Here is a 12,811-nt window from a genome sequence, read left to right on the forward strand (position 1 = left end):
AATCAAATTGTTTCATAACTCTGTTGTTATTTTTTGGTCAATATCTTAAAGCTTTATTTTTTTTAATGGTTTACGTTTTATTAATGGTTTACATATTTATTAGATAAAATGTATTCATTCTCACCATTCTTCTTGTGCTTAGACTTGTTAGCATGTTTTTCATTATATATATATATATATATATATATATGTTTTTTTTTTCCCCCCTTAGGAGGAATGTCAGAACTACATCCGGGTGCTTCTGGTGGGTGGCAACCGGTTATTCACCTGTGGGACCAATGCATTCACACCTGTCTGCACCAACCGCTCGGTATGGCTTACTTTTGTGCCTCAAAAGAATTTAATATCAGAAGAGGTCAAACATTGTATTAAAATATTAGTTGTAAATGAATTTCTATACATCAAGGTGTTGCTGTTTAATTCAAAAGCACTTTTTGTCAAATTGAATAAATATTTGATTTATTGATGTATTTCTAATCAGGACCATCAATTAGATAAATAACTGGAACTAATTATAACTTATATAATTAAACTTAAATATGTTTCTAAATTATTTCAACCAGCATTGTTTTCACCAGTGACTTTAAACATTAATCCTGAACATATTCTTTGATGTCTTATTCTGCTTTGTGGTAGAGATACTGTTACTGTTATTTACATTTATTAAAATTATTAAAATGGTCTAAAATCACAATCGTAGGGAAGAAAAAATTAGCCTACAAATTGGATAAGAAGTATGTAAAAAAAATAAGCAAACTAAGAAATTGAACCCTAGGCAAAGTCCAGTTATAACTGACCCCCTTTCTTGTCTTTAACCTGGCAATCATTGAGAGAGTAATTTTGAGCTGCACACAATATAGCAGTAGCATGGCAGGGTCAGTAGAACACACGTGGAATCTTCCTAATTCAGGTTTTAAACGCAATCTTCCTCTGGGAATATCATGAAGAAATATGTTCATTCCCTGGTTGCACAACTTTCTTCAAGACCTTAATTGACCATCTGCTTTTACGGTTCATGATTTCAGGTTAGCATTCAGTTGTTGGAAATAAAGGGAGGAGATGGATGATAAGGGGTGTGAAGCTCAGGGAGCTCTCTAGGTGCCGCACCCTGCCCTGAAACGCTTTCACCAGTGCCATGGTTCAGTCCTCAACATCTGCCCCACAAGATCGCTACTCTTTGGGGCTCCCTTTTATGAAAGAAGAACCTGAGACATAAAGAGCTGAGGGAACTTACCCGGGTACACATCTCATAGCAGAGCAAGCAGTGTGCCTGCACCTACTGGCCCTGAGCCTTCTGCTCCAATACCTCTCAGGCGAGAACCAAGAACCGAATTGAGCAAAAAATCCGCCAGTACCCAAGAGCTTTTCTCATTCAGTGATTGGTTGGGAATTCAGCATTTGGGACACTGGATTCATATGAAATGACTTCAAGACACTTGGATATCTCTCTGAAAACTGAAAAAAAAAAAAACCAAAAAACAAAAAACAAAAGTATTGGAAATGTGGGCCACGTAGTGTTGAATATCCACACATCCTTACCTGTGAATACATTTTTCGGGGCTATTCATTATATTTTGGTTCACTTATATTGATAGAATTATAGAATTATACATTATTATTATTATTATTATTTGAGACAGAGTCTTGCTCTGTCTCCCAGCCTAGAGTGCAGTGGTGTGATCTTGGCTCACTGCAACCTCTGCCTCCTGGGTTCAAGTGATTCTCCTGCCTCCGCCTCCCAAGTAGCTGGGACTACAGGTGCATGCCACCATACCTAGCTAACTTTTTTGTATTTTTTTTCTTTTTTTTTTTTTTTTTAGTAGAGATGGGTTTCAGTGTGTTAACCAGAATGGTCGCGATCTCCTGACCTAGTGATCTGCCTGCCTTGGCCTCCCAAAGTGCTGGGATTATAGGCATGAGCCACCATGCCTAGGCAATTATACATAATTCTTTATTGTGATCTTATTTCTGTAAATATTTACACTGGTTTTTAAATTAAAGTGGAAAAGTATGCAATACTTGTGCATTATAAATCGAAGGCATACATACAATGATCTTATTTCTTATTTTGTGAGTATTCAGTGGTATGAGGTTCAGTAAACTAAAGTGATGAGAAAGAGACTGATTGATGGACTCTCTTACAGTGAGCGGAGCAGGCTGTTTTCATCAGTTGGAGTGTAAAAGTGGGTCATGTCTCCCGGTGAGCGCCAGAGAGGCTGTTGCACAAGCATCACTGTGATTATGGTGGATGTGATCCATAAGCATCACTAAAGGGGCTTGTGCAGAGATAACTGCTTTTCCCCTCATCTTCCCCCACAGTTGAGCAACCTGACTGAGATCCACGATCAGATCAGTGGCATGGCCCGCTGTCCCTACAGTCCCCAGCACAATTCCACAGCGCTCCTCACAGCTGGAGGGGAGCTCTATGCTGCTACGGCCATGGATTTTCCAGGACGTGATCCTGCCATTTACCGAAGCCTGGGCATTTTACCTCCTCTCCGCACGGCGCAGTACAACTCCAAATGGCTCAATGGTAAGCCTTCCGTCACTCTCTCTTTCCCACCTCATTTGTTTTTGATTTCTGGTGATTTGGTGCTCAAAAGCAAACTACAACACTCTAAATAAAAATGAATTCTTCATCTTCTAAAGAAATCAAAGTGTAGCTTGTTCAGGACTAATGATAAAAAGGACATCATATGGCTATTTAGTATTTGGAAGAGCAGTGGTACTTCCAACCCTCTAGACCATGATAATATGGCTAATGTTGATATGACCACTTATAGAAGCTAGCTGAGTTTTTTTTCTATATTGTTGTTGAATGTCTACAAAAGTTGACAGCTTGTCATAGCTATGTGTAGAGTCCTATGCATTACTTCTTAACTTCCTTTTTATGTGTCTAGAAATGGAAATTACTAACATGGCATGTAATTTTCAACCACTGTATAAAAGAATTTGTTTGTCTATAGGTAACTCCAAAAAGTTTGACAATTAAAAATGTAAGAAACGTATCAACTCACATACTTAGAAGTTAGTAGGAGGCATCATCAGGGTTTATTCATTCAGTGGCTCAGGAGTTAATAAGGAGGCAAGTATTCACTGCAGTCTCTGCCATCCACAGTCTGGCAGATGGGCCCTCAGGCCACCTCTGCTTGTGGTTGCAAAATTGTTTCTGCAATTTCAGGTATTGCATCCACATGTGGCAATATCCACTCAAAGAAGAGCCACATCCCTGTCCCCTTTTCATCTGTATATTTCTTTTTAAAGAAACCAGAAACCCTTAGAAGGCTTCTTTCAGTTCTGGGCCAGAACTTGGTCACTTGCTCACTAAGCAATCAGAAGATGGTGACAACCATCTAAATTGAGGTTCACTGTGTACAAAGTCCTGATATGTATCAGCTGAAATGCATCCCACTGTGTATCTGTGCATTCATGTGTGAGTGTGGTCACACACACACACATACACATTCACCTACAAAGGCGATGTATATGTACCATGCGTAATCCATTGCCCCAAGCATTTATTTGATAGTTTGTACAACGGTGAAATCTTGAGAGTTAGTAGACTTTTGCCACATACCGGCTAATTATGTAGACTAGAGTTTCTCAACCTCAGCACTAGTGATGTTTTGGGCCAAATTGTTCTTAGTTGTGGGATGGGGGGTCTTGTCCTTCGCATTGTAGGATGTCTAGCAGCATTTTCAACCTATACTCATTATATGCCAGTAGCATCCTCCTCTGCCCACTTGTAACAACAAAAAATGTTTTCAGCAATTTTTCAGTACTCCCTGGGAGGGGGGAATTAACTCTAGTTGAGAACCACTGCTTTAGACTCATCACATATGCAGAACCATGGATACATGTACATATATTCAGTGCAAATATTTTGCCAAATAATACAGTCAACCTAACCATCAGAGTTTGCCTTTAAAAGACTGTCCTGTAGAAAAAAAAGGATGTCCTCATCATTCGCTTTCTCAATTAAACTGAAAACGTGAATTGTTTTCCCAAACTGAAGCACTAACTAGATTTCTCCCATTAACATCATTTCTGTTGAACTGGCTTCAGTGGAATCAGTTGATTCTATATGGATGAACTTTTGGCCCCAAAACTTTCATCTGTGCAGCCTCAAGTTCTTCTTTCCATTTGTTTGTTGATTCTGACTGGCCGAGAAGTTTCCATTTAAAAATGAAGAATCCCTATCCCAATAAAGGCTTTGTAATTAGAATTTGCCAGAAGCAAAGTAAAAAGCAATTGGGAGTACTCTCTCTTTTCCCAAAGTGACACTTGAAGAATATCCTGGAAAAACCATTCAGGTCATAGCATGAGTTATAGACACTAGCCGCCTTCTTACATGGGACTGAGTGACCGCCAGCTGATCAGGTGCTCAGCATTGGTCAACCCCCTGGTTGTCAGCATCTGTCAATTCTCCTTTTCCATTGGAGAGTCATGTGTTGCCATCCAGTCAGTGGAAGAACTAAGACGGTGTTGATCACAGTCGTGGTAGGCAAAACATTGTCACTTGATTTACAAAGAAATTCGTGTTTCTGATTCCTAAAACATTCTGCTGTTCATTTCTAAGATCTGATAACTGCAGACACTGAAAGTAATTCAGAGGTAAATGCACTGGCTCTACCACTCAGACCATAAGAGCAGCACAATTTGCATGACAATGAATAGCCTGCATTTCTCAGGAAAGCAGCATTTCCACCGCCCTCCCCCACTGTCCTTCCCTGGCCTGCAAGAGCCCTGCCTGAGGACCCTGAGTGATTGCATAGGAAGTGTTGTCTTCATACCTCTCCTGTGTTTTGTTAGGGCACTTTCTGCCACTGCTGAACCCTGAGATACAATTTCCACTTCTAGTTGGCCCTGATTTGCTTCTCTGATTGACCCTCCATTCCAGGATGGATTCTGGCCCCTAACCACAATAGGTTCTGCTTCCATCTCCTGCTGAGCCTGAACACAGGGACATTTATCCTCCCTGGCCTAACTAGGACACATGCTTTGCATCCCATCTGTTCTTTGCCAGACGCCCTTGTCTCAGGTCTTCCTCCTTTAGTTCTCCTTACCCTCCTGCCCGCCTGCATTGACTCCCACTAAATCGAGCCCCAGAGGGGTCCACCCCTTGGCTTCTGTGTCTCTTAAACACTGGGGTGCTAGAGAGAATCACCCTGTGGTGGAAAGGGTAGCAGAAAAGGTGGAGCCTCTGTCCTCAGTGAGGCCCTCAGGGCAGCTCCCTAAAGGTCTAAGCACCTCAGTTCCTGTCCTCTCCCCTTGCAACTACCCCCACTCCAGTCCTCTCCCAGCCTCTCCCAGGGAGTCTCAAGGGGTTTATCTTTCCTCCTACATTATAGAGAAATGTTAGGTTCTAAAGGATTTTTCCCAGTAAGTCCTCAAACTTACCTTTTCTTGTCACTCGGGTTCTGTAGCTGATTCTCTTTCTGCTGTGTTCTGGAGTAATTTTCATTTTTTGGAAAATATTGCCGCCTTATCCATTATCTTTCTTTTCACCATAACCTCAAATTTCTTCCTAATGATGACTCATGATTTCAGAAAAATGTTCAGATGTCTTTTCTCTTAAATAAGACAAAAACAAAGAAACCCCAACAAGCTAAAACCAAACACCCTTAGTTCTGCCATGTCCAAGAATGCTCCAATTTCATATGGTGATTTTAAGGACCCATTAAATGACCCTTTCAGATTTTTCCCTTGAGCTTTCAACCAAGTCAGCAAAATCAAATTTGAGAGTTGGACTTGTTCCAGAAGGAGGCTACAACGGGGTGGTGAAGGGGTAGGACTTCCTGCTTTGGTGGCCATGCAGTGGAAATTTTCTCTCAGCAGAAACAGGAGGAATGGAGGGTAAGTCCCTGCCCCATCTCTTGCCCTCCATTATTGGCTGACCTTATTGAGGACAGCATTCTTAACCCCTCAGCTTCAGGCCGTTCGCATCTTCTCTGCCCTCTGCATCTCACCATGTGGTGCTGCGGTGGTTCTCCCCAGTCCCACAGTGTCTAGTTACATTATTTGAGGACCAATTTCCAGCCATTACCTTAACTATCTTATTGGAAGGATGACATTGTTGCCTCAAAGTTTCTTTTACAGAATGTTTATGCCACACCATACGTAGCTGGTGCACCCTGTGGCTTGAGTGCCTGTCCTGTCCTTGACTCTTTTCCTTCAGCTGATCTTTAAGCTTTGTTTATCCCTGAGAGTTCTGTCCTCAATCCCTTCTTTCTGCCTACTCTTCTCATTCCACATGCTCCTCTTGGATTCCCATCTATTCTGAAGTTTTTTTGTTGTTGTTTTTTGTTAGTTTTCTATTTTAATAGTTTTTGGGGTACAGGTGGTTTTTGGTTACATGGATAAGTTATTTAGTAGTAATTTCTGAGATTTTAGTGCACCCTTCACCCAAGCAGTGTACACTGTACCCCGTATATAGCCTTTTATCCCCCACTCCACTGCCAACCTTCCCCACAAGTCCCGAAAGACCATTGTATCATTATTATGCCTTTGCATTCTCATAGCTTAGCTCCCACTTATAAGTAAGAACATATGATATTTGGTTTTCCATTCTTGAATTACTCCACTTCGAATAATGATCTCCAGCTCCTTCCAAGTTGATGCAAAATACATTATTTTGTTCCTTTTTATAGCTGAGTAGTAGTCCATGGTGTATACGTGTTACACTTTTTTTCTGTTCTAAAATTTTAACTCCCCTGCCTCACACCATACCCACCTATTGAGGACCATTCACGGATCTGGTCTCAGCTCCGACTTAGTCCACAGATGCGATGTTCACTTCCAGCTGAATGCTCCTTGCAGTACTTTCAGCTCAGCCTACTCCATTTTCGTTCATTTCTTTGTTTTTCAATCTTGGGTGTGGGCCCCATATTAGTTTTCTAGGGATGCCATGACAAAGTATCACAGCCTGGGTGCTTAAACAGCAGACATTTATTTGCTCAAAGTTCTGGAGGCTGAAAGTCCAAGAAGAAGCTGTCAGCAGGGTTGTTGTCTACTGAGGCTTCTCTCCTTGTCTTGTAAATACCATCTTTTCCCTATGTCTTCTAAACATGGTCTTCCCTCTGTCCATGCCTGTTTCCTAATTTCCTATTCTTTTTTTTTTTTTTTTTTTTTTGAGACAGAGTCTCACTCTGTAGCCCAGGCTAGAGTACAGTGGTCCAATATCAGCTCACTGCAAGCTCCACCTTCCGGGTTCACACCATTCTCCTGCATGAGCCTCCCAAGTAGCTGGGACTACAGGCTTTTGCCACCACACCCAGCTAATTTTTTGTATTTTTAGTACAGACAGAGTTTCAACATGTTAGCCAGAATGGTCTTGATCTCCTGACCTAGTGATCTGCCTGTCAGTCTCCCAAAGTGCTGGGATTACAGGCATGAGCCACTGTGCCCAGCCCCTAATTTCCTATTCCTATAAGGACAGCAGTCATATTGGATTAAAGTACACTCCAATGACCTCATTTTAACCTCATTAACCACTTAAAGACCCTGTTTTTGAGCATAGTTACATTCTGGAGTATTGGGGACTGGGACCTTGACATAAGTTTTGGGAGACACAACTCAGCCCAGAGCAGGCTCCATGATTTACCTCTCATCTGAGCCAGACACCTGCAAATCTCAGCCGACTCCTTCCCTCTCTTTCCAGACCCACTCAACCCCAGGTCCTGCAGAGACCACTTTTAGAGTGGCTCCAAGACCTGAGTCTTTCTTCTCATTCCTCCACTTCTGTGTTTGTTCAAGGCTTCCTCATCTGAAATGCTGCACTAGCCCCTCTCTGATCCACTCTCCAAAGAGTAGCCAGTAATATGTGGCGTGAAGCTCTAAGGTAGACGGTAGAGACTTTGGAGTCAGACAGATCTGAGGCTTGGCCCTTGGGGCATAAATTTGTCTTACCAGTTCTTGGCTTCCTCACCTGTATATTGCAGATGGTTGACTACCTGACCTGGATATTGTGAGAATAAAGTGAGACAACAAAGATGATGAGTATTAGTGTCAGCACATAGTCAGTACTCCACAAATAAGGGGAGCTATTATGAACTCCCCAAAGTCCAATGCAATATCTGAGATGTAGTAGGGAGTTAATACATGTTTGTTGACTGAATAAATGAGTGATTATTTGGGCCTGTGGTTCCTGAATTACTGACACCTTCCAACCTCCTCTTTCCTCCTCTTTACTGGCACATTCAAGACATATCCATCACCATCTAGTCTTGGGGCTTCCAGAACTTTAGCAGGACTTGAATCCTCTAGAAGACCACCACTCAGCTAGCAGCTGCTTACATATAATAATGAACAAAACTCCCTTCTTTGTTTTGCATGCTTTTCAGTTTTTTGCAACCTTTTTGTGTTGAGGAAAGAAAATTGTCTCAGCAGGAGAAGTTGGGAAGGTATAGTACCTGCTAACCTGAGTCAGCAAAATTTTTGCATTCAGATGAACTATGATTAAATTGTGTATGGTACGATTTACTTATGCATTTAGGTAGTCCCTTTGCATAATTCTACTAGTTAACATATATTGGGCAAACTGATGAAACACCCAGTAGAACTGTCACTAACTTTTACTGCATGCACATATACTGCGCACCCTTCGGCCCAAACTTCGAGCCAGCCAGCAGACAGCCACCAGTGAATTCTGTTTCATCAAGCCATGCCTTCAGTGACATTTTGAACAGTGCCCGTGCTTGTTTCCTAGGTTGCCAAAGCAAAGTACTGCGAACAGGGTAGTTCAAAGCAATAGACATTTATTCTCTCTTTAAAAAAAAATATTTAATTTTTAACTTTTAGGTTCAGGGGGATATGTGAAGGTTTGTTACAAAGGTAAACTCATGTCATGGGGGTTTGTTGTACAGATTATTTTATTACCCAGGAGTTAAGTCCAGTACCCAATAGTTATATTTTCTTCTCTTCTCCCTCCTCCCACCTTCCACCCTCAAGTAGACCCCAGTGTCTGTTGTTTTCTTCTTTGTGTTATAAGTTCTCCTCATTAAGCTCTCATTTATAAGTGAGAATATGGATAGGAATGAAGTCAGAGATTTAGAAGGAGAGCAAAACGCAATCCAAGGAAAATACGAATCACAATAAAGTGATACAGAAGCTGAAGGAAGGAATAGCCGATATAAAAAAAGAAATTCACAGTTCTGACGAGCTGAATAACCCAATACAAGAATTTTACAGGGCAATCATAAGTATTAACAGCAGAATAAACCAAGCTGAGGAAAGAATATCAGAGCTTGAAGACTGGTTCTCTGAAATAAGACAGTCAAAGAAAAAAGAATAAAAGGAATGAACAAAACCTCTGAGAAGTATGCGATTATGTAAAGAAGCCAAATCTATGAATCCTTGGCATCCCTGAAAGGGAGGGGAAGAAAGCAAACAGATTGGAAAACATATTTCAAATATCATCCATGAAAACTTCCCCAATTTTGCTAGAGAGGCCAACAGTCAAATTTAGGAAATACAGAGAATGCCTGCAAGATTCTACACAGGAAGATCATCCCCAAGACACACAGTCATCAGATTTTCCATGGTCGAAATGAAAGAAGGAATGTTAAAGGCAGCTGGAGAGAAAAGGCAGGTCATCTACAAAGGGAATCCCATCAGGCTAACAGTGGACCTCTCAGCTGAAACCCTACAAGCCAGAAGAGACTGGGGGCCTATATTCAGCATTTTTAAATTTAAAAAAAAGTATTCAACCAAGAAATTCATATCCAGCTAGACTAAGCTTCCAAAGTGAAGGAGAAATAAGATTATCTTCAGATAAGCAAATGTTTAGTGAGTTTGTTACCACCAAACCTGCCTTGCAAGAGATCTTGAAAGGAGCACTAAATATAGAAAGGAAAGACTGCTACCAGCTAATACAAAACCACCCTGAAACACACAGACCAGTGTCACCATAAAGCAACCACACAAGCAAGCCAACATCATAACCAGCTAACAACATAATGATCAGCTAACAACATAATGACAGGATCAAATCCATGCATATCAATACTAATCTTGTATGTAAACAGGTTAAATGCTGCACTTAAAAGGCAGAGTGGCGAGGTGGATAAAGAGGGAGGACTGGACAGTATGCCGTCTTCAAGAGACCTGTCTCACATGAAATGACAGCCATAGGCTCAAAATAAAGGGTTGGAAAAGAAATCTACCAAGCAAATGGAAAAGAGCAAAAACCAAGGTTTGCCATTTTAATTTCAGACAAAACTGACTTCAAACCAACAAAGATCAAAAAGGCAAAGAAGGGTAAAGGATTCAGTTCAATAGGAAGACCTAACTATCCTAAATATATATGCACCCAACACAGGAGCACCCAGATTCATACGTTTTCAGAGTTTTTAGAGACCTTCAATTAGTCTTAGACTCACACGATAATAATGTGAGACTTTAACACTCTACTGACAATATTAGACAGATCATCAAGGCACAAAATTAACAAAGATACTCAGGACCTGAATTCAAAATTGAGCCAAATGAATCTGATATACGTTTACAGAACTCTCCACCAAAAAACTACAGGACATACATTCTTCTCATTGTCACATGCTACATACTTTAAAATTGACCACATAATTAGACATAAAACAATCATCAGAAGCTACAAAAGAAGGTATACAAAATCATACCAAGCACACTTTCATGTCACAGTGCAATAGAAATAAAAGTCAAGACTAAGAAAATCACTCCAAAAACCATGTAACTACATGGAAATCAAATGACATGTTCCTGGGTGACTTTTGTGTAAACAATGAAATTAAGGCAGAAATCAAGAAGTTCATTGAAACTAATGAGAGCAAAGATACAACATACCAGAATTTCTGGGACACAGCTAAGGGAGTGTTAAGAGGGCAATTCATAGCACTAAATGTTCACATAAAAAAGTTAGATCTCAAATTAATAGGCTAACATCACAAAGGAAAGAATTAGAGAAACAGGAACAAATCAACCCCAAAGCTAGAAGAAACAGGACCTAATCAAGCCTGAAGTCCTAGCTCAGGTATGCATCAAATATGGCCTGTATTTAAAGGGCAATTCTCTCTGAGTCCCACAGTGTTCATCTGGACAATAATCAAAATCAGAGCTGAACTGAAGGAAATCAAGACACGAAAACTCATTCAAAAGATTAGTGAATCCTGGAGTTGGTTTTCTGAAAAAAAAATTAATAAGATAGGCCACTAGCTACACTAATAAAGAAGAAAAGAGAGAAGATCCAAATAAACACAGTTAGAAATGATGAAGTAAATGTTACCACTGACCCCACAGAAATAAAAATAACCATCAGAAACTACCAGAAATGTATTGTCTTAAAGTGCTGAAGGCCAAAGGTCCAAAATCAAGGTGCCAGCGTGGCCATGCACTCTGCAAATCCTTGAGGGGAGAACCATGGTTACGTCCTCTAGCTCTGGTAGCCCCAGACACTCCTTGGCTTATGATGGTTTCACTCCTATGTCAGCCTCCATCTTCACATGGCTGTCTTCCTGTGCCTCTGTCTAAATTCTCCTTTCCTTATAAGGATACCAGTCATGTTGGAATATCTGAAGTTTATTATATCTGCAGAGACCATGTTTCCAGATAAGGTCACATTCATGAAAATTGGGGGTTGGGACGTCAACATATTTCTTGGTTGGGGGATGGGTACAGTTAAACTATAACACTGTCTGAAGGAAGAAGTGCTCAACTGTTGAAGTCTGAAGTCACAACATCTTACTTTCTGCTGACAATCTTAACACTTTTTTCTACTGCTGGTAAATCTGTTTATTTCTCAGGCTTCCCATCTCAGCCATATCTTTCCCATTCTTAGCAGATGGAGTTGTCTTCTTGTTTCCCACGAGAATCAGAAGTCCTCAGGTAGGGATGGCAATCTCCTGTCTGCTTTGCCCAAGGCAGAGGGCTGTTTTACTTGTGTTTCTTTCTTCCTCTCTCTAGAGCACTGCTGTGGACAATGCATTCACTTAAACTGCTGCTTTGTCCACTGTGCATCCCTCCCTGCCCCTATGTCTCTGGGGAAGGGGTGCAAGACTCAAGAATGCAAGACCCAGCAAGTCAAGATTCATTATTGAGTTGAACAATGTTAAAAAAACTCTTAAGCATTGCTGATGCTTGAGCTCAACAGTGAGCTTGATCTTGTGTTGCTTATTCTACATCTGAATTATTATCTCAAAAGACTACAGGGAAGGATGGCAGAAGTGAGTGCTCTCATAATCTAGCCTAAGATGAGCACAGAGGCACAAAGCATGCATCATCAGAACATGTGGGCAGAACATGACAGGCTATGGCCTTTTGCAACCCCAGGACCCAGAGCTGCAGAACTAATCTTCAGGCAAATGACGGTACTGGTTTTTCCATGGTGACATCTGGCCATGATACAGAGATCCCTGAGTAAGGACCTACCAGACTTCTAACCTTTCCACCACATCTTGCAGAAACCCATCATAAATATCTGGTATCGTTCTAAAAACCTGCCTTTAGCAAGCTAAGTCCGTTGTATCTTGCAGTTCCAGATACAAATTCTTATGACACCACCAGCATTATTCTTTATATACTGATGAATACACACTCCCTGCCCCCGCTCCTCTGCACCTGTGCAGGGGCTCCCAGATGGTGGGAGGTGCTGTCAGCAGTCAGCACAAGCTGGATTGGAGAGGGCCAGCAGGCCTGGCCGGAGCTCTGGAACCCTTTGTGGGTTCTGCCTGTTTCCTCTTGCCTGGCTGCTATGATCTGGCTCTGCCTGTTTTTACAGCCCTGGCTCCTGCTATTTTTCTCGCATGCATGCTTGGTGTCCTTTCAGGAGCCATGTGCA

The 12,811-nt window shown here is 41.3% G+C and overlaps 1 protein-coding gene across 6 annotated transcripts in view; it reads left to right on the plus strand.

Annotated features, from left to right (window-relative positions):
- Window positions 1-12,811, plus strand: part of LOC105489489 (semaphorin 5A) — a 512,498-nt gene that overhangs the window by 322,895 nt on the left and 176,792 nt on the right. For all 6 annotated transcript variants that reach the window (XM_011754315.3, XM_011754312.3, XM_011754314.2 and 3 more), the window contains exons 7-8: window positions 212-310; window positions 2,320-2,533. In XM_011754315.3, coding sequence (XP_011752617.2) covers window positions 212-310; window positions 2,320-2,533 — 313 coding nt within the window. The remainder of the gene's footprint in view (window positions 1-211; window positions 311-2,319; window positions 2,534-12,811) is intronic.

The sequence above is a fragment of the Macaca nemestrina genome, chromosome 6 (genome assembly GCF_043159975.1).
Source record: "Macaca nemestrina isolate mMacNem1 chromosome 6, mMacNem.hap1, whole genome shotgun sequence".
Lineage (NCBI taxonomy): Eukaryota > Metazoa > Chordata > Mammalia > Primates > Cercopithecidae > Macaca > Macaca nemestrina.